At 38.7% G+C, this 25,260-nt stretch overlaps 2 protein-coding genes, 1 long non-coding RNA gene and 2 pseudogenes across 3 annotated transcripts in view; 2 read left to right on the plus strand and 3 right to left on the minus strand.

The window, feature by feature from the left end:
- The window catches only part of LOC132107592 (plexin domain-containing protein 2-like), a 68,297-nt gene extending 49,904 nt beyond the window's left edge, over positions 1-18,393 (minus strand). The window contains exon 1 of the mRNA XM_059513701.1: positions 18,217-18,393. Coding sequence (XP_059369684.1) covers positions 18,217-18,319 — 103 coding nt within the window. The 5' untranslated portion in view covers positions 18,320-18,393. The remainder of the gene's footprint in view (positions 1-18,216) is intronic.
- On the plus strand, positions 1,143-1,259 carry LOC132112432 (5S ribosomal RNA; annotated as a pseudogene).
- Positions 12,577-15,442, plus strand: LOC132097601 (E3 SUMO-protein ligase ZBED1-like). Its single transcript, XM_059503450.1, has 2 exons — positions 12,577-12,793; positions 13,748-15,442. Exons 1-2 carry the CDS (start codon positions 12,591-12,593, stop codon positions 15,429-15,431), a joined length of 1,887 nt encoding a protein of 628 aa, XP_059359433.1. The 5' UTR covers positions 12,577-12,590; the 3' UTR covers positions 15,432-15,442.
- Positions 18,394-22,919: 4,526 nt separating the features above from the next.
- LOC132107601 (uncharacterized) lies at positions 22,920-24,701 on the minus strand. The gene is made up of 4 exons (XR_009424318.1): positions 24,527-24,701; positions 24,338-24,431; positions 23,402-23,485; positions 22,920-22,994 (listed from the first exon to the last, which is right to left on the minus strand). It is a non-coding gene; the product is annotated as an uncharacterized LOC132107601 (long non-coding RNA).
- A 141-nt stretch (positions 24,702-24,842) lies between these two features.
- LOC132095427 (MAM and LDL-receptor class A domain-containing protein 1-like) overlaps positions 24,843-25,260 on the minus strand; it is a 33,610-nt pseudogene continuing 33,192 nt past the window's right edge.

Here is a 25,260-nt window from a genome sequence, read left to right on the forward strand (position 1 = left end):
TATCCAAAGCAACACTCAATGTTTATGCATTTCCCGTGACTCTGTTATGGCACCATGAGGGGAAACTTGCCATGATTAGAATGAACTGAGCAAAACAACTGCCAATATGGTAGATGTGTTCTTATAGCTCATATGTTTTAATCGTCCCCAGTAATTAACAAATGTACAATAAACTCATAAATAACTCACTGTAGGGATCTTAAAGTGCTCAGAACATGCAGATATTTTAATATAAATTTTTATCATATATTTTACCAAGATAGTCCCATTGATTTGAGATATAAAATCTCTTTCCAGGAAGTCCTGGCCAAAATGGCAATACAAAACGTTTCACATTACAAACACATAACACTACCAAATTTTGTCCTGCATTCATGTAATGACAGATCATGTTTCCTTTATATTAGACCATAAAGGATTTTTAAAGATTTTTAGAAAGGGGAGCATCTCCAGCATTATATTACGCCTCAACTCGTTCCATAATGAAGGAGCAAAAAAGAGAAGGCAGTTTTGCTAAACTCTGAGTATACTCTCTGAACATTTAAAGGTGACCTTTTATGCAAAAACTTTCATAAGGTGTTTGAACACAGCTGTGTGGCTGCAGTGTGTGAAAACAACAAGCATATAATAGAAAAAATCCACCCACATTTTTTTTTTATAATCCCAATAGATCATAAACAGTCTGTCCAAATGAGTGGTTCCAGATTTCTCCCTATGTTGACGTCATCGTAGGGAAAAAGTCCCACACATTAGCATAGACACAGCCCTGAGTGAGAAACAGCAGTCCGCCATTACTGTTTTCTTGCTGTAGCTGGTAGAGATGTCAGCACCAAAGAGGCATTACAAGTGTCGTGTGTTGGGATGCACTAATGAACATAGGAGTCTTCATAGACTTACTCCATCTGAGCCGCTGAGGACACAGTGGTTAAATTTCATTTTCAAAGGAAATGTCCTGAAAAAAAAGTCCCATATTTTTGAGCTAATCATTTTACGCCGGACTGCCTCAAAAATAAGGGTCAGTTCAGTGCTTTTGAAAAGGTTGCTTCTGAAATAAGGGTCAATACCAACACTTGGAATGTCAGCTCCAAAGTAAGTCTCATGAGTCATACTTTGTTTTCAAAAAATTTGTTTCATGGCACTCTACCGGCAGCCATATCACCCTGGAGCCCAAGACCAGTTGCCCACTGAAGCTAAGCAGGGCTGAGCCTGGTCAGTACCTGGATGGGAGACCTCATGGGAAAACTAGGTTGCTGCTGGAAGTGGTGCTAGTGAGTCCAGCAGGGGGTGCTCACCCTGTGGTCTATGTGGGTCTTAGCGCCCCAGTGTAGTGATCGGGACACTATGGGGCCGTTTACACCTGGCCACTTCATGCGTTTTCTCAGATCGGATAGCTATCCGATCGTAAAAGACCAGGTTTAATTTCCCCCTGAAACGCATTTGAGACGGATTTGAATCCGATCGCTCAAACCATTTCAGGAGGTGGTCTGGGCCGCATTCCAGACAAAACTAGACAAGTGTAAATGCATCTGGTTGTTAAAACCACATATATAAATTGTACTCCTCCCCAAAATGCTAAAAAAATAAACGTGTGAGGGCGTGTTATAGGCTATATGTAATGTTATAGCCAGATATGACGACTCTACTGGAACACGCACCACCAGATGAGAAGCTGAGCGTATATTCATTAAACCAACGTGCAAACTATCGCAAATCAAAGTGAAAGTAAGTCGCGAACGCTTAACACACAATCATCATCATTAATAGTAGAATAGTAGTAATAGTACAATTAATGCTGTTGCCGCTCTCTCTTATTGCAGTCTTTGATTTTGAAATTTTAGCTGATGATCAATAAAATGCAGCTCATATCTGTTGCTTTCGGTGACGTGCACTCCATTAAATCTGCATATAGCGCGGGAATTGAAGATCGGATTTAAATCTGTTTCGCAAAAACACATTCATGTGACCAGGTGTAAATGGAACCGTTTTGATAAATCAGATAGCTATCCGATCTTAGAAAACGCATGAAGTGGCCAGTTGTAAACAGCCCCTATACTGTCAACAAGCACCGTCCTTCTTATGAGACGTTAAACTGAGGTCCTGACTCTCTGTGGTCATTAAAAATCCCAGGATGTCTTTCGAAAAGAGTAGAGGTCTGACCTCGGCATCCTGGCTAAGTTCGCCCATTGGTCTCTGATCATCATGGCCTCCTAACAATCCCCATATCTGCTGATTGGCTTCATCATGCTGTCTCCTCTCCACCAGTAAGCTGGTGTGTGGTGAGCGTTCTGGCGCAATATGGCTGCTGTCGCATCATCCAGATGGATGCTACACACTGGTGGTGGATGAGGAGATACCCCCTGACAATGTAATGTGCTTTGAGTGCCTAGAAAAGCGCTATATAAATGTAAGTAATTATTATTATTAAAGCTTATGTTCCTAAAGTTACCATTGTCTAGGCCTGTTTTCACTGATGCTGCCTTCACATGCTACCAGAATGATGGTAAATAGGAATTTGGTAAAAAAGAATTGCATATGAAAGCAATGTGAAGTTGACTGCTTGAATTTGTCATTCTCAGTGCTCAAGTGGGACTTGGGACTTATAAGGTTTTTGATAGCTGTTGAAGCTCCGTCCTCTTCTGAAAAGGGAGGCGGGAGCATCAGCTCATTTGCTTTAATGAAGAGCATACTTTTTTGAGTTTAAATCCAATTTTAAGTTGGCCAATGGACAATGATATTTGCAATAACCAAAAATATTGTTGCAAAAGCTCTCTGGCTTGGTTCACAGAATGCACTAATGTGTTAATAATTGTCATCAGCATAAATTAATTCTAGCTGAGGTCAACCCATGATCTAGGTCATTGATATACTGTAGATGAAGAATAAAATCGATTCTAGAATAGATCCCTGTGGGACACCTTTTATAATTTTTAGCTCTGTTGAAATAAAATTTTCAACTGAGACACACTGAGTTCTTTCTGATAAGTAATTATTGAACCAATTTAGGGCCTCTGTCTCTGCCATAAATGATCTACGGTATCAAATGCTTTAGAAAGATCTTCAAATAAGGCTGCAAAGTGGTGTTTACTATCCAAACAATTAATAATATAATTTGTGACCAGCATGGTTGTTGTAACAGAACTATGACCTGATTTAAAGCCTGATTGGAATTAATTTAAAACTTTTTTTTCTGTTAAAAACTGCTTTAGTTGATCATTTACAAAATATTCAAATACTTTTGAAGAGACGGACAACCTAGAAATCAGTCAATTCAAATATGTCACCACCTTTTAACAAAGGTAGAACTATAGCTGATTTCCATGCACAAGGAATAACATTTGAAGTTAAAATATTTGAGGATGAAAATATGTGTTTCTATTTTATCAGACTCTGCTGATTTTTTACAATCCAAATTTTATAAAGCTTTAAAGCTTTACTTGAGTACAGTACTTAAGTATTATTATGAGGGATCTGTACTTTACTGAGTATCATTTTTGGGGAGTACTCATGACTTTACTCAAGTACAATCATGGCCAAAAGTTTTGAGAATTACATAAATATTGGAAATTGGAAAAGTTGCTGCTTAAGTTTTTATAATAGCAATTTGCATATACTCCAGAATGTTATGAAGAGTGATCAGATGAATTGCATAGTCCTTCTTTGCCATGAAAATTAACTTAATCCAAAAAAAACCTTTCCACTGCATTTCATTGCTGTCATTAATGGACCTGCTGAGATCATTTCAGTAATCGTCTTGTTAACTCAAGTGAGAATGAGACGAGCACAAGGCTGGAAATCATTATGTCAGGCTGATTGGGTTAGAATGGCAGACTTGACATGTTAAAAGGAGGGTGATGCTTGAAATCATTGTTCTTCCATCGTTAACCATGGTGACCTGCAAAGAAACGCGTGCAGCCATCATTGCGTTGCATAAAAATGGCTTCACAGGCAAGGATATTGTGGCTACTAAGATTGCACCTAAATAAACAATTTATAGGATCATCAAGAACTTCAAGCAAAGAGGTTCAATTCTTGTAAAGAAGGCTTCAGGGCATCCAAGAAAGTCCAGCAAGCGCCAGGATCGTCTCCTAAAGAGGATTCAGCTGTGGGATCAGAGTGCCACCAGTGCAGAGCTTGCTCAGGAATGGCAGCAGGCAGGTGTGAGCGCATCTGCACGCACAGTGAGGCCAAGACTTTTGGAAGATGGCCTGGTGTCAAGAAGGGCAGCAAAGAAGCAACTTCTCTCCAAAAAAAACATCAGGGACAGATTGATCTTCTGCAGAAAGTATAGTGAATGGACTGCTGAGGACTGGGGCAAAGTCATATTCTCCGATGAAGCCCCTTTCCGATTGTTTGGGGCATCTGGAAAAAGGCTTGTCCGGAGAAGGTGAGCGCTACCATCAGTCCTGTGTCATGCCAACAGTAAAGCATCCTGACACCATTCATGTGTGGGGTTGCTTCTCATCCAAGGGAGTGGGCTCGCTCACAATTCTGCCCAAAAACACAGCCATGAATAAAGAATGGTACCAAAACACCCTCCAACAGCAACTTCTTCCAACAATCCAACAACAGTTTGGTGAAGAACAATGCATTTTCCAGCACGATGGAGCACCGTGCCATAAGGCAAAAGTGATATCTAAGTGGCTCGGGGACCAGAATGTTGAAATTTTGGGTCCATGGCCTGGAAACTCCCCAGATCTTAATCCCATTGAGAACTTGTGGTCAATCCTCAAAAGGTGGGTGGACAAACAAAAACCCACTAATTCTGACAAACTCCAAGAAGTGATTATGAAAGAATGGGTTGCTATCAGTCAGGATTTGGCCCAGAAGTTGATTGAGAGCATGCCCAGTCGAGTTGCAGAGGTCCTGAAAAAGAAGGGCCAACACTGCAAATACTGACTCTTTGCATAAATGTCATGTAATTGTCGATAAAAGCCTTTGAAACGTATGAAGTGCTTGTAATTATATTTCAGTACATCACAGAAACAACTGAAACAAAGATCTAAAAGCAGTTTAGCAGCAAACTTTTTGAAAACTAATATTTATGTAATTCTCAAAACATTTGGCCACAACTGTACATTTGAGAGGCAAATATTGTACTCTTTACTCCGCTACATTTCTACATTCTAAGTACCCGTTATTTCTTCGGCCCCGTCCACACGGAGACGGAGCTTACCCCAAATCCGATCTTTTTTTTTGCTCGTCTCAAGTATGAAACCACAAAACGATGTAGTATACAAGCCAGACCAGCATGTGGTGCTGTGATTCTGCCACAGAGATACACGGAGAAGAAGATATGGATTATGCTCATAAACCTTGCGTGTGGTCAGGGGAGCAGATGGGATTTTTTAACTGGGATTTTTAACAAGCTGCTCAGCAGTAAAAAAAATTCAGTCCAGAAAAATCACCAGCTCAGTCATAGACGACAGTATTGCATCTCAAAAAAATTGAGTATCATAGAAAAGGTCTTGTAACTTAATTCAAAAAAGCAAACTTTCTTATATTCTAGATTCATTGCACACAAACTGAAATATTTCGATATTTTTAGTTTAAATTCTAATGGTTACGACTTACAGCTTAAAAAAATAAAATAATTCTGTATCTCAAAAATTTTTATATTCTATTTTAAGTATAAATACAGGGTACCTCCTGGGCTAGTTCAGAACATGCAACCACACTTATGGGAAAGAATATTGACTTGACAGTTGTCCAGAAGACAATCATCAACACAATCATCAACACCCTCCACAAGGAGGGTAAGCCACAGAAGGTCACTGCTGAAAGGACTGGCTGTTCAGAGTGCTGTATCAAAATATATTCATAGACAGGTGATTAAAAGGAAAAGGTGTGGTAGGAAAAGGTGCACAAGCAACAGGGATGACCACATCCTTGGGAAGATTATCAGGAAAAGCCGATCCAAGAACTTAGAAGAGTGTCACAAGGAGTGGACTGAAGGGTCAGCGCATCAAGAGTCGCCACACTCAGACGTCTTCAGGAAAAGGGCTACAGCGGTCACATTCCTAGAACCAAGCAACTCTTGAACCAGAAAAAACATCAGAAGCATTTCACCTGGGGTAAGGAGAAAAAGAACTGGACTGTTGATCAGTGGTCCACAGTCCTCTTTTCAGATGAAAGTAAACTTAGCATTTCATTAGGTTTTCTAATAGAAAATATACAAGTGCAGTTTAGCTTAGACTTAATATACACTGCAATTCCACCACCTTTTTTGTCTGATCTAAAAATATCATATCCCTTGATATACATCAGGCAATCCGAAAATGATTTAACCAAGTCTCAGAGAGAACAATGACGTCAAAGTTCTTTGAATTAGTCCATATTTTTTATTAAGTCTATTTAATTCACCAGACTGCGCAAGTTACAGTAAGTTGAAAGAAATGCAAACCATTACTAGACTTAAACTCATCCCGAGTCTGAAGCTGTGCAAGATCTGGGCCTGGATAAGGATGGATATTGCATGATATTAAAAGCAAAAGAAAGACCATCCAGTTTCTCCTCACTGAACCAGCTGCAGATGGACATCACACAGGGAGACTTTTTCCATTGCAGGCATCGCAAACCTCTTGGTTCAAGTCTCAGAATGAAGAGCATCTCAAACACCTGGGTCCTCATGATACAACCTCCTCTTGGGATAATCCACAAATATAGCACAGGTTCATCGCTCCCCTCATCAGCATTATGTCCTGTCACATTTTTTTTATATGGACAACGATACCAATATCTAGACTTTGATACTGGTTCCTGAATGACACTTTTTTTTTTTTTGATACCAGTTTTATGAAATACATTTGAACAAAATTACATTACACATTACCTCATAAAACATACATTTTTTCAGTTTGTTGAGGTTTTTAAAGACTCAAAAACAGACTCCTGAGCCACTGCACAAAGGAACAAAAAAAGCACAAAGGAACAAAATGTTACCAACACAATAAATCAGGGCAAATATTTTGAATAGTTTTCAGTGCAAAATGAACATTTTAAGTCAGTACGTGAGGCTCACTGCTGCATACTTAAGATCATTAAATCACTCTGCAGTTCTTCAAAAAAAATGAGCATGTCTGCTTTTTCAGGAGACAGACCTCTCTTCACTGATGATGCCCCCAGGACTAATGTCCCTAAGGCTATACTTACACTAGTGTGTTTCGGTTTAAAATGCATTGCTTAGACAGAAAAGAACCATATTTTCTATTCATTTTTCACTGATTTACATGATCTGATGATGAGCATTAGCTGCTTCTAGCACTGTTTGTCTCTGATTTCTCTTCCATGACTTCCTGCCTATGTTTTCTCTTATTTACTTACAGAAGCATTAACACATTGGTGTTTTATAGTGAATGCGGCCCAGGGAGTTTCTCATAAAAATGCTCATGAGCACTAAGTATGTGTTTATGCTTTTCAGCCCTGCAGATCTGAGTGTTTTTGTCTGTTTTCTGCTGAAGTAAATTTCCCTCAACCAACAAACACACACACACCCACCCACCCACACACACACACACACACACACAAATGGTTCCAGTTGCAGAAACACTGAGTTAGTCAGAGCCCATACAGTCCTGTTAAGGCTTGCATGCAGCTGAAAACACCATTATAAACATTAGACGGGAATTTATGTGCTCTACTTTTTTTTTTTTTTTTACATTTTAGCAAAAAATGAGCAGGCAGTTTATTAATACAAATACAAAAGGTTTGAAAATAAAAATAAAAAAAGATTTAATAACCTTAGTAGTAGCCCCAATAGCATTAAATAAAAATGCAAAAATAAAGACTGTTTTCAGACAGGCTTTACAAACACTGACAGCCAAACAGACGGTCCCACCCCAAACCCACGCTATTAATTGAGTCAGCGTTGCTGCATTGGACTGGTGGGGATGCTCAAACAAACAGACCAATGTTTTGAAAGTGCCACTGGCCAATTGGTGTTAGCTATTTTTGATGAAATATTAGCGCCCAGAGATGTTAATGTCTGGTACAAGGGTGTAGTGTTTTGTTTATGGTTGTTAAAGTGCTGCTTTTAAAAAGCACCATCTCTCTGGACTGTGTGTTTGAGAAAATAATATGAAGAAAGACAAGATCAACATTTGCAAAGACATACTACTCTTTCTGTGATCTTCTAAACTGCACCTCATTTAAACACTTAAAAGAGAAGTGATAACCATACTTAGCTGTATAAAGGGTACACAAAGTAACATAACAATATAATTACATTACCTTCAGAATAAATCTGTCCAACTCTGTCATATTTTGAAATTCTCTATAATATCTTCTATGATTCTAGATCAGGGTTTCTGATGTCAAGAACCTCCCATGATGATCCCCTTGTGAAGAAGCAACTACATAAAATATTTAGGTAGCTCTATGTTTTCCTGTATGAAATGCATTTCTACAATGTGAGCATAAAATAGCACGTGTTACATTATAAACACATCAAAACATCCACTACTTTTCAAAAGTTTGCAGTTGGGTTGATGTTTTTGAAAGATGTCTCTAATGCTCATTAAGATTTAATTGAATTGATTAAAACAGTAAAACAGCACTTTTGTAAAATATTATATTTATTTTAAAATAACTGTTTTCCACTTTAACCCTAAAACGCATTCCTCGGGTCTTTAGCAACCAGCAGCATTTTATTACTGTATTTGCATTATTGAGGATGCCTAGTGCTCAAGTGCTTGTGAGTTTGCTTGAGTGAACTGAAACTTTCATTGCCATACAGCTATCCTGTTAAACCCCCCACAGTGACACTCCACACACACACACACACACACACGCATGCACAAATCCTGAGGGACACATTTGCAATTTCTTGCTATATCTCTCTGCCTCATCACCCATTTCATCTCATTCACACTAGAGGCTCTGTTCGAAAGTCACTAGATGCTCTGCATTCAGTACTTAAGTTTGGGTCAGTGCACATGAACAGGTGCAATAAATCCTTTTAAGTGTCACGAGAGCAGATTATAGCATCTACACAGCTTCTGTTTTTTTCAAGGAGTAAAAAAAAAGCATCTAGTCTACACTTTTTAACATGTAAATGCACAGCTGAGGTTAATAGCACACATAATCTGCTGTTAGTCGGCTATGTTTGAGAATAGTTAATTGAATATGTTTGTGAAAGAGTAACAACCATTTCAGAGTGGTGCAATTAACTTTTGTCGAAAGTTTATTAGCTAAGCTATGAAGAAAGGGACCTCATACTGAGTAACATTATTGCAGCCCTGGAGAGAAAGACAGAGAAAGGTGGAAAAAGAAAGCAGGGAAGAATTGAAAACAAAAGCACCACGGGAGGCCTGAAAAGCATTGTAAGCATGTGAAACACACAAGACCCATAGAGCACAAAAGACAACTACTGAAACCTCTGTGACTTTCATCAAGAAACTCTCTTTCTCCTCCCTCTCTCCTTCACAGCTGTATTCATTGAGGGCATGCGGTGCACTTTTTAAAATGTGATTTAGTCTGGTTAAGGTCGAGGCATACTTTTACCTTCTTTTATGGCAAATGTAACTGGAAATTTTTATATTAGCATCACTGTTCACTCATAAAGTGCGATATTAGTTTTTATTAATGGATCAGCGGATGTATGGTGGTGTGCATGGGAACAATGGTCAGACAGTGCAATCAAACCTACCCAGAAGGACCCCTCTATCCTTTTCTTCATAGCTCTATTCATGTTTCTTTGCATTGCATGCATGCATTCCTTTTTGGACTATCTCTTTCTCTGCTTCTCTCCCACTCTCCTCCCGGGATCTTCCAACAAATGGTCTTCTCCCTCTGCAGCAGTCACTTCTGAGAGACATGAATGTCAGTGGAGGTTCTACTGGCTGCCTCAGCAGGGCACGTTTTTTTGTGTGTGCGTGAGTTTATGTGTGTTGGAGGCCTCTGCTTTTGGCATTATGATGGATGATGAACTTAGAGCCAAGCTGTGTATTAGAAACAGGCTGTGCATCAGTGCTATGGCCAGTTAACTTGATGCCTATTTGATACCAGGAGGCCTAGTTCTGTCTAAACCAGGGGTTGGGAATGATGAACCTGGAGGGCCTGTGTCCCTGCAGAGTTTAGCTCCAACTCTAATCAAACACACCTGAACAAGCTAAAGGTCTTCAGGATACAGGTATGCATTTTTTTTTTCAGGGTTGGAGCTAAACGCTGCAGGATCAACGTTCCCCACCCCTTGTCTAAACAGTGTGTGCATGAGAGAGAGAGAGAGAGAGACACAGAGAGAGAGAGGTATTCATTGCAAATTAAGCCAATCAGAAATAGCAAATGGCCAATGAACAATCAACATCTCACTGTCTCATACTCACACATCGGTCTCACCAGGCTCCATTCAAACAGACTGCAGGTAGTCTTATTCATCAAAAGATTTACAGAAAAGGAGAGAGGGACAGAAAATATGCCGGAAGGAAGTGCAACTCTAATGACGTACAGATGGAGCAACCACAACTATCTGTTACTAAAGGACAACTCCAATAGTCCTATAATTAACACTTGACATATTCTCAATATACAGATTTAAAGGATAATTTCCTTATTCTTCAAGGATGGAAGGAAAAATAATAATAACAGGATGTTTCAAGAAAACATTTAATGCCTACCTATCAATACTAAGCTTAAATGAAGATTTTCAGAGCCAGTACATGTCCAGCACATAATTCAGACCAGACTCACTGGAGACCAAAACAAATGAACTTCTGGAAGTATGACGATAAGAATGACACCAACTACTGGCAACTAGGGCTGGGACAAACGATTATTTTTTAAACGATTAATCTAGCGATTTTTTTTTTTTCGATGCATCAATTAATCTAACGATTGATTTTTTCAGACCGATTCGATTTTGATTATCTCCCCATTAATTGACTACTAACAATTTATACATGTTGATTTACATATCTGAATGAAAAAAACATGAATTCCTTAACATTGCAATATATGTTTATTGCTCTTAAAATTACAAAATAAAAGACTGACTAAGAATGCATTACTTTGCACTTGTATAGAGATAGCATTCAATAAAACCTTGAAGCCTTGAAAACACATAGCTTACTGAAACAAGCTTACTGAACACATATGGTCTAGCTTACTGAAAAAAAAGTTATTCTTTCAGATGAAAATAACAACAACTTGATGTCTAGCATTCAATAAAAAAGGTCACCCAAAATACTTGTTTAGAGCAATTAAAAGAATACAGTAACCAATGTAAACTTGAGGGCTTTAAGCTAATACAGAGAGTGCTTTTCCAAAAAAAAAAAGAATAATAAAAATATCCCATTAACAGTGGGAGCTAGCAGACTGTCATGGAGAAAAAAAAATCTCAGAATGCTCCACGTGAAACTTTGGCGTTCCCCCCTTTTTCTATCGTGTCTAATGATTTTGGTTAATATGCACGAGGGAGGGAGGGAGAGAGAGAGAGAGAGCAAGACAGTGCTCGTGTAGTTTGAAGACTGTGAGTGCGCGCGCGCGTGAAACTTGGGTGTTTCGCAATTTTTCTATCGTGTCTAATGATTTTGGTTAATATGCACGAGGGAGGGAGGGAGAGAGAGAGAGAGAGCAAGACAGTGCTCGTGTAGTTTGAAGACTGTGAGTGCGCGCGCGCGTGAAACTTGGGTGTTTCGCAATTTTTCTATCGTGTTTAATGATTTTGATTAATATGCACGAGGGAGAGAGAGAGCAAGAAGCGCTCGTGTTGTTTGAAGACTGTGAGTGCACGCGCACAGCCGGGGCTCTCTCTCGTACGCGCCCTTTCAGGCGCAGCACAGTCATTCTATTCTACATCACTCACCGATCAAATAAGGCTTTGACAGCCGCCAAAAACAAAAAGATCAATGCAGAAAAACTCCTGGATTGGTTATATAACGTTGGACAGAATGTTGATCCGGCCATTGCGTATATTCAGCGCACATAAGGTAAACGTTTTGCAAACGTTTTTTAGAGAAATAAAAACAGGTCGACGAATCTATGCGCATATTTTGCGTCAACGTATTTTTTACGTCCCAGCCCTACTGGCAACCCTTTTAACACTATATGAAATGACAAAGAAGAGGGATCACAGTAGATAGTTTTATACTACCTGATAGAAACACTCCAATCCTTTATAAATATCTGCTGTATTCTTGACTCACAAGAGATTAAGATAATCATATGTGTTAACATGGCAACTTTCTATTGAGAAGTGGGCAAAACCTGTAGTAATCAGTAATTATGATTCTCTCATGCGGTTTGTAATCACATGTGGAAAACCTGCTAAATGAACAGGCTAAACTGCTCAAGTTTGTGTGTGTGTCTGTACATTAGGGCTGCAACAACGAATCGATTAAATCGATTAAAATCGATTACTAAAAGAGTTGGCAACGAATTTCATAATCGATTCGTTGTGTCGCGCGACGCAGAGACGTTTGATTATTATGTAAAAAATAAAAACTTTAGTTGATTGCGGAGCGGAATGAACACACTCGGTCTCTCTCGCGCACTGATGCTAGTGCTAGCAGAGTTCGGCGCCTCATAGACAGGGCGGAGCAAAAAAAAAACGAGCAGAGGTAGAGGAAAGATACATGGCGGAGATAGAGGAAAGATACATGGCAGAGGCAGAGAAATCCGTGCGCCCCAAGTCATCCAATGTGTGGGAGCATTTCACACTAAATAAACAGAAAAAGTGTGTTAACTGCAAAATATGCAAAAGCGACATGGCATGGCACGGGAGCACCACGGCAATGATCCAGCACCTGAAACGCAAACATGTTGGAGTCTTTGATGAGGAGGAAGGGAGTTCAACAGCAGGGTAAGTCACTACAGAATCCTACTTTTGTTCCGTATTGACGTGAGGAACGTAATGTCCCTGTCGCTGGTGTTTATACTCGTTATCCAGCTTGACAAGCATGACAAGTTAGCGTTAGCTCGTTAATAAGAGTAGTAAAGCAGGGGTGGTATAATTACTTTGCACTTTGCATTGCAAGACTAAAGACATGTTTTTATTCACTCGCCTTTTTTGGACCATTCATTTTTCAATCTGTTGTCATGTATAGCTACACTGCAACAAAAGCTTTTCTTACTTAGTAATTTTGTCTCGTTTCCAGTCCAAATATAAAAAAAATCTTAAATCAAGATAACTAGACAAGAAAAATGGCATGAGAAAATTAAGTGATGCTTGATTATATATCATTAAGATTATTTTTCTTACCCCATTGGCAGATAATTTAGCTTGTTTTAAACTAACAATCACTTAATTTTGAGGTGTTGTTTTTCAGAAAACAAAACAATTTCTTATGCTATTTCATGTGTCTAGTAAAAGAATGAAAAATCTTGATTTAAGATTTTTTTGATATTTGGACTGAACAGGACAAAACTACTAAATTAGAAAAGCATTTTTTACAGTGTATATTCTGTGCTTTGTCCCAAATAGGTTATTAATGACAAATATATTTGTGTGTGTTGTACTTTTTAATCTAATTTTAAAGTTCTTTTATAGCACTTGGTCATCTTAAGCTGTGTTTAAATGTGGTGTATAAATGAACCTTGCACTTACTACAATGATGGTAATAATTTAATGACTAAGCTTCAAGTGAACTCGAGAGAGAGAGAGAGAGAGAGAGAGAGAGAGGGGGAGTGTGTGTTTGTGTGTGTCTTGTCTGTAATTGCTCTTTGGGTTAGGTATGCATGTATGTATGTAAGTATGTATTTAGTTGATGTAAAAATTTTGCTATTACACATACTCATACTATCTTTTTGATTCCAGAAAAAAACAGCAAACCATGAGAGGCTTCTTGATGGGAAATGCATCATGTACACCACAGCAAGCCGCTATCTTGACGGATAGTATCCTCAACATGCTCGTTACTGACATGAGGCCTCTGTCAATGGTTGAAGATGATGGCTTCACTAAAATGATCCACACCTTGAACCCTGGTTACACTCTGCCCTCCAGGACTCACTTCACAAAGCTCATGGAGAGAAAATATGAAGAGACATTCAAAGAAGTGAAAACTGCAATAAACACCAACAACAGCAAACTTGCTCTCACCACTGATGTATGGACAAGTGTAGCAACTGAAGCCTACCTTGGCATTACATGCCACTACATCACAGATGACTGGGACATGCAGTCATTCTGCCTCACCACCATGCCACTGCATGACAGACATACTGCATCTAACATTGCAGAGTGGTTGGAGCAGGTAGTGGCCAGATTTGAAATTCCTCCTAGCAAAATCATTGCCATAGTCCATGACAATGGTGCTAATATCGTGGCTGCAGCAAATATCCTGGAGGAGAAGCATGGGTGGTCCTCTGTCCGTTGCACTGGCCATACTTTGCAACTTGTGATCAATACTGCGTTGAAGCATCCAAGCATTGAAAAAGCTGTCGGGGCTGCAAGATGTCTGGTAGAACATTTTAAGAAAAGCGAGCTAGCCAGCAGTAAACTCAGAGAGAAACAACAACAAATGGCCACACCAGAGCACAGCCTTGTTCAAGACATAAGCACAAGGTGGAATAGCACATTCTATATGATAAGTCGACTGCTTGAGCAAAGGTGGCCTGTAACAGCAACACTGTCCGACAGCTCTGTCACACAGAGAGGCAAAAGGTACCTGGATCTGAAACCAGACCAGTGGAGCCTGCTGGAAGAGCTTTCAACAGTGCTCAAACCTTTTGAATGTGTCACTGTGTTCATGAGTGGACAGAAATATGCAACAATATCTGCAATACCTCCACTTGTGAAGGGGCTGTTGAAGTCCACCCAGAGTGCTGTCTACGAGTCAGCCCCGCTGCGGGCTTTCCAACTCACTGCGGTGCAGCAGTTGCAGGAGAGATGGAAAAGGGAGACTGCTTTCTCAGATGGAGCACCAAACACAGTGATTTTTGCGATGGCCCTTGACCCAAGGTTTAAGAAACTGAGCAAGTTTCTTTCACCTGATGAAATCCTACTTGTTCAAACTAAACTGCAAACCATGTTACTTGAAGAGAGTAGGAAGATGGATTTGCAGCAACATGGCAGTGACAGTGTTGTTATTACCTCCACCAATACTACAGCTAATGCATCAACACCTCTAGTAGCCACTCTACTTGATTCACTCCTTGGTTCTGATGGTGAAGAAGAGGATAGAGCAGGCGAAGCTGAGGATGTCCACAGCCAAGTAAGGAACGAAGTCCTCACATACTTTGGAGAAAAGAGCCTTGACAAGGAAGAAAACCCATTATTGTGGTGGAAGGCTAACAATGAAAGATATCCCATGTTGGCCAGGCTAGCAAAGTCTTACCTCTGCATCCCTGCCACCTCAACACCATCTGAGCGGCTGTTTTCTGCAGCAGGCAACATAGCCTCAAAGAAAAGAGCAAGCCTGAGCCAGGAGCATGTGGACATGCTCACATTTTTGCATTGCAATGCAAAGTGTCTGAACAAAGGGAGTGAGAGAGAGTAAGTGTGTGTGTGTGTGTGTGTGTGCATCTGCAGTGTAGTGTAGAGAACAAGTTCTGACATTCAAACAAATCCTGTTAAATTTTCTGATTTGTATTTTTCTTTATTTTTTATAAATTATTTATTGTTCTGGCCGCTCAGGTGGCACTTTATAAAAAAAACTAAAGTCTATATATTTGGCAGATGTAAGGCATACATGTGTATGTTTTTAGTGTTAGTCCATTTTTATTTTATTTTATTATTATTATAACAACTCAGGGATGTTCAAGGAGCAACATGTTTGTGCACTTTCTAAAGATTTTAGTTCTGTTTTTGAATAAAGAGTTGGAAATGAATGCTTTTCTTGTTTTTTATCCATTCATCGATTAATCAAAAAAATAATCGACAGATTAATCGATTATTAAAATAATCGTTAGTTGCAGCCCTAGTGAACATGAATATGGTACCTATAATATATTTGTTGAATAACAGAATGTTTTGAATAGCTTTTACTGTAAGCATAAGTTAATGTATCAAAATCTGGTCCACAATTCCACCTGTGTGACCGCTCACTTTGCTCCACCGAATTTAGCAACAATCTCTTAATATTGTTGTATCGGTAGTGAGAGAAACACACCCCAAGCTTTGCTCCTATTAATAAAGTATTTTCTGACACAGCACTGCTGATGGCCAGCACACTATAAATAAAGCTTTATCTGGGCCACGAGCCGAGAGACAGCCACTTTATGTGTACAAGAGATGCACATCTCGACCACATGAAGAGATGAAGTTACCCGACTGCTCATGTGAGCTGTGACGGTTCAAGTAAAAGAAAAGCATTACTGGATACAAGCAGATAAGCAAGCAATCTAGAGATGCTCAGTGGTGGGTTTGAGCTGCCAAGATGTAGTTTTATATTGCTGCCAAGGTATAACAGATTGATAATCCAGGGCCAAAGACATCACTCAAGCTCTGAGGTGGTCTACAGCCCAGGAGCAGCTCTGGATTCAATATTCTGATAAGATATCATAGCTCTATACCACTCCCTAAGAGATTTCACAGTGGGGAGATGTACAGCGCCAAGGAGCAAAAACAATAATAATTTGACCTGTGCAACTGCTAAAAATCTCCACAGGGTAATGTTTTGCAATTTCAGAAGTTAACAGATTCCACACAAGAAACAAACTCTCAGACTTCAGGCTTTAAACTCCATATGGACTGAGATCTGAACTCAGACTTAAATACTGGAGGGAGTCTTCCTAATACATTTTGCTTTTTCCCACAAAATACAAAAATGCTTTTTTACTATGGTCATGCTCACCAAAAAGAAAAAAAACTGCTGAGCCGTGATAACCGCGTGAACCAAGCACATGAATGAAGATGTGAAATTAAGTTTTTATGGTTTCTCAAAGTTTATGTAAAAAGGTGAGCTGATGAAGACTAGTTTATTCACTCTATATGCTTTAGACATGTTGAATGAGTCCACGTTTCACATCATTATTGTGTGCTTTTAATAGGCTAACTGCGTACATGTTACATCATTGCGTGAATACCTCAATGAAATGGTGAATCAGTTTTTTGGACCAGAAACAAAAAGAACCATTTTGCAGAAAATAATCAGACTTTCACATTTCAGCCACTGGTATTAATTTTGTGTTCCTTGATATGCTTTTTTTAAATAATCAAAAACCGGTGGCTGCTGATTTGCAATTTAGGCTATGCATCATGACCATGGTTTCAGCTAAAAATCTTCTTTTGTTCTACTGAAAAAAAAAAGTCTCATATTTCTTGGATGGACTGCTCAGGGTGAGTAAATAACAGAAAATTTACATTTTTGGGTGAACTATCCCTTTTAACCGGTATCACACCCGATATTGTGCTGTTATTCTGAACTAAAATAGTGCTGATATTCAGAAATTCAGCTTCCGATATCGGTCTAAACAGTATCTCTATATAAGACAGAGACCCAGACAGACAGACAAAGGCAGGTTATAAATCGGACACAATAAGCTAAGTCGGATGGGTCGGAACATGGAAAACACCTTGAAATTTATGACTTGAGGAAGAGTAAATTACTCCAGTGTAGGTTTCTACTTTCCTCTTTAAAAAAAACTGCATCTCCAAACAAAACAGAGTACATGCTTTTATAAACATGATGAGTAACAGTTTCAGTACAGTCTGTTGAAGACTCCTGTGTCTCACGTTAAATAACCTTGCGCAATCTGAAACGACACAGCAGAAGGCGATTAGAAACCCAGCTGCTCCAGTGATGAACAGGTTATGTGCTTTAGGGCAAAGTCAACGAAAACAATCCTGCTCCACATAAAAGAAGCTGAAGGGACAAGATTTCCCCACTCAAATTCTTTCTGCAGGAAGCGATAATACGTTCACATACCGCTTGTAAACAGCTGCTGATAAAAAGCGCGTCATGCATACAAACAGCTAAGCAAAACCACCCATAGCCTATATTCATCGCATTATTAAGAATCAATTCGGCATTAATATTAATAGGCTAATGCGTAGAAAACCTCAAGCCCCCATGAGTGAAAAATGAAAAAATATGCACTGACGCGTAATGTTTTTACGCATTCAGGTGAGATGAAAGTAGCCTACTATATCAACTTATGGAAATGCATTCAATATTTTAAAAATCATATATATCAAAGGTAGCTATATATTCGACTAATAGACATAGTCTCAGGTCATGTTGTGAATACCTGATATTCCTCATCCCTATCGCCAAGTAAACTCCTGTCATGAATGCAGCGTATACTGGTCTGGAGTCCACGAGCACTCACTCACTCACTCACCTTCCGCCGTTAATTCTCCTCTGGTGATCTGGAAAACACTTCCCAAAGCGTGTAAAACTAAAAAAATTCCCACAAACACATCAAGCGTGCTTGAACCAGCCATATCAGATATCCACCGAGACAGATGTCCTCAGTTTCTTTTGCTAAGTCGACGCCAAAAAAAGTAAGATAACGACAAACAGCTTTCCGCGCTCCTTCCCGGACTCTGAGAGTCGCGCCCGCTGCTGAAGCTACTGCCCCACCGCTCCTTTGACGCAAGGGCTCGCGCTCCCGGTTCTTGAGACTCCAGACCTAAACAAATCCTAGCAGAGTTCGAGATAGTCTAGAAAACAATCTCGTCCAGCTCGCCTCTTATCCAAGCATTCACCACAAAACCAGGAGGTGTAGATGGCGTCACACATGTACCACCAATAGTGTCCTGACTCGGACTTACACGGGGGCTCTCAGACATGAGGTGGATCTGGTATTAGTGCAGCTTAGTTCACTGTTTCTTCAGGCATGAAACAAAACATGTCACACAACTTTATCTGCTATTCGTTTTTAAAATAGAAACAGTTGCACTATTTTAAAGTCACAAGTGACGATCACTAGAATGTTCTGAACAAAAATATTTTAATTAGGCTAGATTTTCTCTTTATCATTTTAACTGACAAGCCCTCAAACCACCTGTCCTTAGACAGCAGTAACTCAACACTTCATATAGACCGACATGTTATTTATATATATATATTAATATAGTATATTAAAAAAAGATTAATAAAATATGTATTAAATAAATATAAACATTACTAACATGCTGTGACGAATTGTTTTTTTTTACAGTATACAGTAAATGTAACATCTCACATTTTGTATTTTTTTCTAATAAATATTTGAGACCTCAGAACAAATAATAAATTTTATATATTTATTATATATTAATTTATTATTAATATATAATAAATATATAAAACTAGATATTAATATATAATACATATATAAAATATATTAATATCTTGGATTTCTTTTTTCCAAATGAATAAAAAATATAAAACTGAATATAGTGGTTTTCAAGTCTGTTTGACCCTTGTTTAAAGAACCAGTGCTTCACATAATTTAGGCTTTTACTAAGTTATATCTTCTATGCATGAGAATTACAGATAAGTATGTCGAAATGCTCTCTGTACTAACTGTCCTTGATGTTAGTATTAAATTCTGTAAAGACTGCTTCTGTTGTCTCTTCCTGAGAGCCCAGAGGCAAGACAGGCAATGGAGGGGGTGTATGAGGGGATCGTTAATGTTTGGGAATGGCACTGGCAGGCTTTTCCACACTGTCTGCCAGACAGAGTCCCTCTAGAGCACTGAGAGGCATTGAGCTGTGGTTGAGCGCTAACCACCTCCCTCTGCTCCTTTAGATCAGGACAAGCAGCCTAGCGAAAACATTTAAGGATGAAGCATGCTAAAGCCTACACATTAGCATTCCAATTTAAACACCCTTAGAGTGATGCATCAAGAGCCAAAACACGTAGAAATGTTGCCTAAAAACCTTGGTTTTGGATCTGAGGTCCTTGATTTATTGTGCTCATGTTTATGACAGCATTCCTCTGATGGGGGTTTGCAAGGTAATGTATTTAACTAAGCCAGTTGCCAACATGTAAATCTTTTTTTAAAGTCCTCAAGTAAGTGTAAACTAAATATGTAAGTGTAGAAGTCTTCAAACATGCTGTATTAATAAACACAAACTGACACCACTGAATTTGTTAATTAGAACTGTTTGTGTGAGAATCAAATCAGATTATGTCAAAAGAGAGAAAGAAAATAAATTGGCTACAATGTAAAAAAAGAATCTTTACAAGAATTACCTGCCTTAAAGTTTGAATTCAGATCTATGTGTATTCTAAATTCTAAAAATTATTTGACATTTCCTGAATAATTCATCTATATGCGTATACTTATCAAATCATAATTTTTAATTTCATGCTTTGTATATCATTTTTGAGCTATGAAAAATCTAAGCATTTGTTTTGACTTCTGATAAAAGAGAACCAGAAAAAAAACAATGCAGGATTAAAACACCACAACCTGACGATTTGTAATACTGAGACATTCCATATTTCACCAGAGTTCATCATTGTATATTTACAGCTTTTGTGCAGTGTTCTGGAACCAAGAACATTTTTCATTTTCACAGTTAACTACTTCACTTGTCTTTGTTCATGTTTTGGTAACACTACGGTTTTCAATTTTATCATCTGTCAAAATGTGGTCTGCTTGAATCCTAAAGGAGACCAAGTGGTGATTGAACACACATTTAAAGTAATGAAAATACAATGTTCTCAAAACCACAGAGAACTGGAAGGGGAACAGGCTTAAAAACAAAATCTCTGAAACAAGTCCATTCTAGATTTGATAAACCTTCCCAGATTAATGTTATATCTTGATCATCTTAAGTTTTTAATTTAATAAAGCTACGATTTTCTTAAATTATTTACCTTTATTTTCTGAAAGACACTGTTTGACATCTTCAATGAAACAATTAAACAAGACAATGTTCAAGAAATGGCGAATAATAGTTAGGAATGTTAAAAAGTCTTAAAACTGAACATGACCATTCGCCAGGGTTATATCAGATACTATTAACTGAGCTGTTGAACATACAAGCATCTTTCAGCATAGCCCCTCATGTTAAAGCAGGCACTGACATGAAGTGTTAGCTCTTGTAATATGATAGATGGAAGTTTAATTGCAGTGCCTCAGAGAGATTTCACAATACATGTTACATGTCATAGATTATTACAAGAAAATTTCTTTCTTTGACAGATATAGTTTAACTGCTTCATTTTGCTTAATTGGAACTTGTTTGTGGTCCCAGTTTTTCTTCCCAAGAGTTTGTGTTAAAGGAGTCATACCCTCGTATTACCTTGGATACCCACTGCTGTATTATAGTCTTTCAGGCCCTTCTAAAAAAGAAAAGTGGAAAAAAAAATAAACACAGAGCTCCTCAGACCCTTATCTCTGTAGGCATTATTGTCTCGCGAGATCTGATGCGATATTTTGGCTGTCGTGGACGGTCATTATAATAATGCAAATGAAGGGGCACGTTGATTGGTTGCAGGAAGGAGGGGGGTTGACGCCGCAGGTAACGCTTTAGCATATCATTACAAACTGACATCATGGCGCAAGTTGTGAATGAACGCGACCGGCTTCCCGGCCAGTGTATAAGTATGAGGCGCCGTTTAGGGCTTAAATCAAACTTCATTCATGCACACATATGAAACACGCTTGCATATATACTAAGTACTAGTCACACATACATGTATATGAACTATCTACGCACATAACGTTACTCATATGAGACGAGAGGACAGCACACACACACAAATATAAGATGTGAGCACACACACACACACAAACTAGACGGGGCCTCATGTAAGCGTTAGGCAATAAATAAACAATAACCGAATTCATGATGATCTGTCATTTGTTTTTTGCAAAGTAGGTTAGCAGCCATTCCCCATACCTCGAAGCTAATACTCCCGCCAGAGTTGTGCCTGGACGCGTTCATTGAACGATAGTTCATGAACTCGTTCATGTTTTGGACTGAACTGAACGTACCGCATTACTGCCTGATGAACGTTACTGTGAACTCGTTCATTCTGGTGTCTGTGAACGCCACGCTCTCTCAGTTTAACTTTGTTTAGTAGGATGCCAGATTTCTATAAAGCCTTCCAGGCGAAAACCCACCGTAAACCGGCCTTAATATGTAGCGGAAAAACACCCAATCTGGCAACGCCAGACTCTCTTGTTCAAACTCGTTCATCAAAATGAACAAATCTTTTTTCGAGTCATTTCGTTCATTTAAGGGGCTTTAAATGTTACTATTAACTGGCAAATTCCCCGAACACATCAACCTACGCAATCTTGATCATATTCTGAATTAAGAAATCATTATAATGCAGTCAAAAGTCCGTTTTTGCAGTCCGTTTACAGGGAACATAAATAATTACTTCACCTCCAGTCTTTTGTTTATTTGTCTAGTGACAGACGCAATAGCATACAATAGCCGCATTAGCAGTTAGATGCTGTTTGTTACACACAGTAGAGCAATAAAACACAGTCTTACCGTTTCAATTGCAGGCAATTTTGTTGGAATGGCGCTTTTCCCGAGCTTCGATGCCAACTTCACCTGATATTGCCCCAAATTTGTGAAGGATTTCGGCGTACAATGTTTAGCACAAACACGTAACGATAAACCACTGGAAGGGTTGAAGGAACCGCGTCATTAAAAATGAATTTAATCCACTGGTCTCTGATAGCTAGGTCCGTTCTTGGTAGAGAAAACACATTTACATGTTGATTCTGGCAGTCAACCACAGAGCAACTCACGTGTGCACTACGTTCCAGCGTCTTTCTCGACTGAACATGAGGGGGAGAGGGGAAGGGCGAGCTTCCTGCTGCGGTGTCCATATATGGTATATCCTGCCTCGTCTTGACGTCAAGACGGGGAAGAAATCAAAATCTCGTATTTGAGTGCGCGTGCACGTGGGCTATTTTACAAACCCTGAGGTAAACAAACGCTTCACTTTTAAATATCGGCTTCCCGGCCAGTGTATAATCGTTAGGCAATCATAACATACATTGATTCTCGTGGAAATGTGAAAATTGTGGGTCATGACTCCTTTAAAAAAAAGCCCTCTAAACCTTAAGCAAGTACAGCCATGTTATCAGGGATCAGAACTGTTTGAGCACTTGTAGAGTGGGTTGGAGAAAAATAGCTTGTTTTCCTTTGAGCTGGAGACCTGAATAGCACACACAAGCAAAGACGGGCCCAGATGAAACAAATGAAAACCACTGGCTCTATCCATTTATAAAGAGCAATTCTTGAGCACAGGGTCCTTATGATGAGACATTAGGATGGACATTTCTTCCATTATGATTTGTTGGTTGCCTTCTCTCCTCTGGTACCTTTTTTTATTTATTGCTTAAGCAGTAGATTAAAGTATTATTTAGGTCCTCTGGTCCCAACCCTTGATCAAATCATTGCATATCAAAACTATAACTGCAGACAGTAAAAATGAGTGCAGAGCAATAAAACAGTCCACAGATTGCATTGTACATCACCGCTATGTCTTTTAAAACTAAACGTGTTTTTTTTGGGTGGAACTGAATAATCACTATGTTAATAATGACAACCTGAGTTTCATACCTTTGGTTCCTCTCTTCACGGGTAAACGCTGATGTTTAGTCGAGGATGTACTGGCCACCTGGGTCTAACGTCAAGAGAATGCAGCTGAAATAAGAATTACACAGTAATCTTATTTAATAACAAGACAGCTATAGGAACAATAATAATACTAATAATAATGCGTTAACATATAATCCTTCCAAAGTTCACAAGCAAATTGCATTAGCATTATAAGTGGCTAGAATTTAAAAATTCAAATAATTATTAAAATCAGTAATTGTTTTCAAAACACTAGGGTTCCTACTGCATTACATTTTTGAATTAGCTCACTCACGTGAATGAATAACTTAGCACAATATGGAGAAATCTCAGATAAGCATTAAAATATGCCAGACTTCTCTAAAAAGTACCCATTACTGCACAGAAGAGTGAAAATGACTGTGTGCCGCATGCAAAATACAGCGAGTTTAGCACTGAGAGCTGAATGTATACATGCTCACACCAACACAAACGCACTAACTCAAGCTTGGGGGTCAATATTTCCTATCAGCACTGTGACAGAGCTCTCTCTCACACCTGCAGAGCGGTTCAAATTACTGAATAACACTGTTCACCCCAAAGTGGAAAAAAGGCAGTAAGTGGGGGAAAAAAATGAACATGACATGGAAAAGGAAAAATGAATGACATGGAAAAGGAAAAATGAAGGTCTCTATTAAAAAACAAACATGCAACTGCATAATGTGAGCTGTCAGAGAAATCAACTTATTTGATCATAGCATTCATATACTGAGGCATAAGACTGACCTTTTTCTGTAAGTCAAAGGTTGAGCAATCTAACTCTTCATTATCAATAAGACTGGAGTCTCTGTTCAGTCAAGAACAATGCAGTCAATACCCAAACATTTTATAGACACTTTCGAAAATAGGTAGAGTTGATTTGAATGTGAATGGACTTACTTTAGTGAATGTCTCCTTTGACATAACAAGAGCAAAATGACTCCAGCTGCAATGACCACCAGGATCAAAGCTACACTTAATCCAACACTGACAGCTACAGAGTTCACAATTACACACACATTTTGTCGCTTATCTCTGTGTGGAAATTAGTTTATTTATATTCAAATAACTGCATGTGCATATACTCACCAATCGGATTACCTAGATACCTATCTGGTATCACAGGTGTTGTGGAAGCAGTTGTGAAAAAAGTTTTTTCTTCGATATGGCAACGATTACCAGTCCACTGTGATGGACAACTAGAGAAAGACAGAGAAAAACATCATTAATGCAGAAACACGCACACACTGATTTTGAATGACAGAGATAAAAAAAGTCACTCATTTGAGTATAAGTTAAAGTCCTGGGCAGGTTCCAACTCGTTCAGGGGCAACCCTCAACAAGAGAGTTACTGAGAGTCTCCTCTCCATTAATAATGTGTCCTTGACCGAGACACTTCACCCCTCTAGTACTCCTGGGCCACAGCTCCTTTAATCTGAAAACTGCAGGGATAGTCCCCTGAAGAAAGCACCCACTTAATGTAAAGTAATATATTATGTAACTCCAAAAAGTCATTTTAATTTGATGTACTTTATGTTGTTCATAAATTTTTGAGCTATACATTTAACCTTTCATTTAGGGAATTAAGTCAGAGAAGTACAAACTGATCTTGTCTTCATCTATTCCCTTCTTCCCATCCTCTCTCACATTGTCTGATGACCAGTCAGTATGATTTTTCCCCTTCATTTGTTCCAACAATTGAAGCATTAAATTAATCAAAAGTGACAGTAAAGCACAACTGCTTTTTAACACTGGTAATAAGAAATCTTGAGCACAAAATTTATTTAGTTGTAATTAAGTTGTAATATTTCATGACATTACTG

Source organism: Carassius carassius, chromosome 2, assembly GCF_963082965.1.
Source record: "Carassius carassius chromosome 2, fCarCar2.1, whole genome shotgun sequence".
Classification (NCBI taxonomy): domain Eukaryota; kingdom Metazoa; phylum Chordata; class Actinopteri; order Cypriniformes; family Cyprinidae; genus Carassius; species Carassius carassius.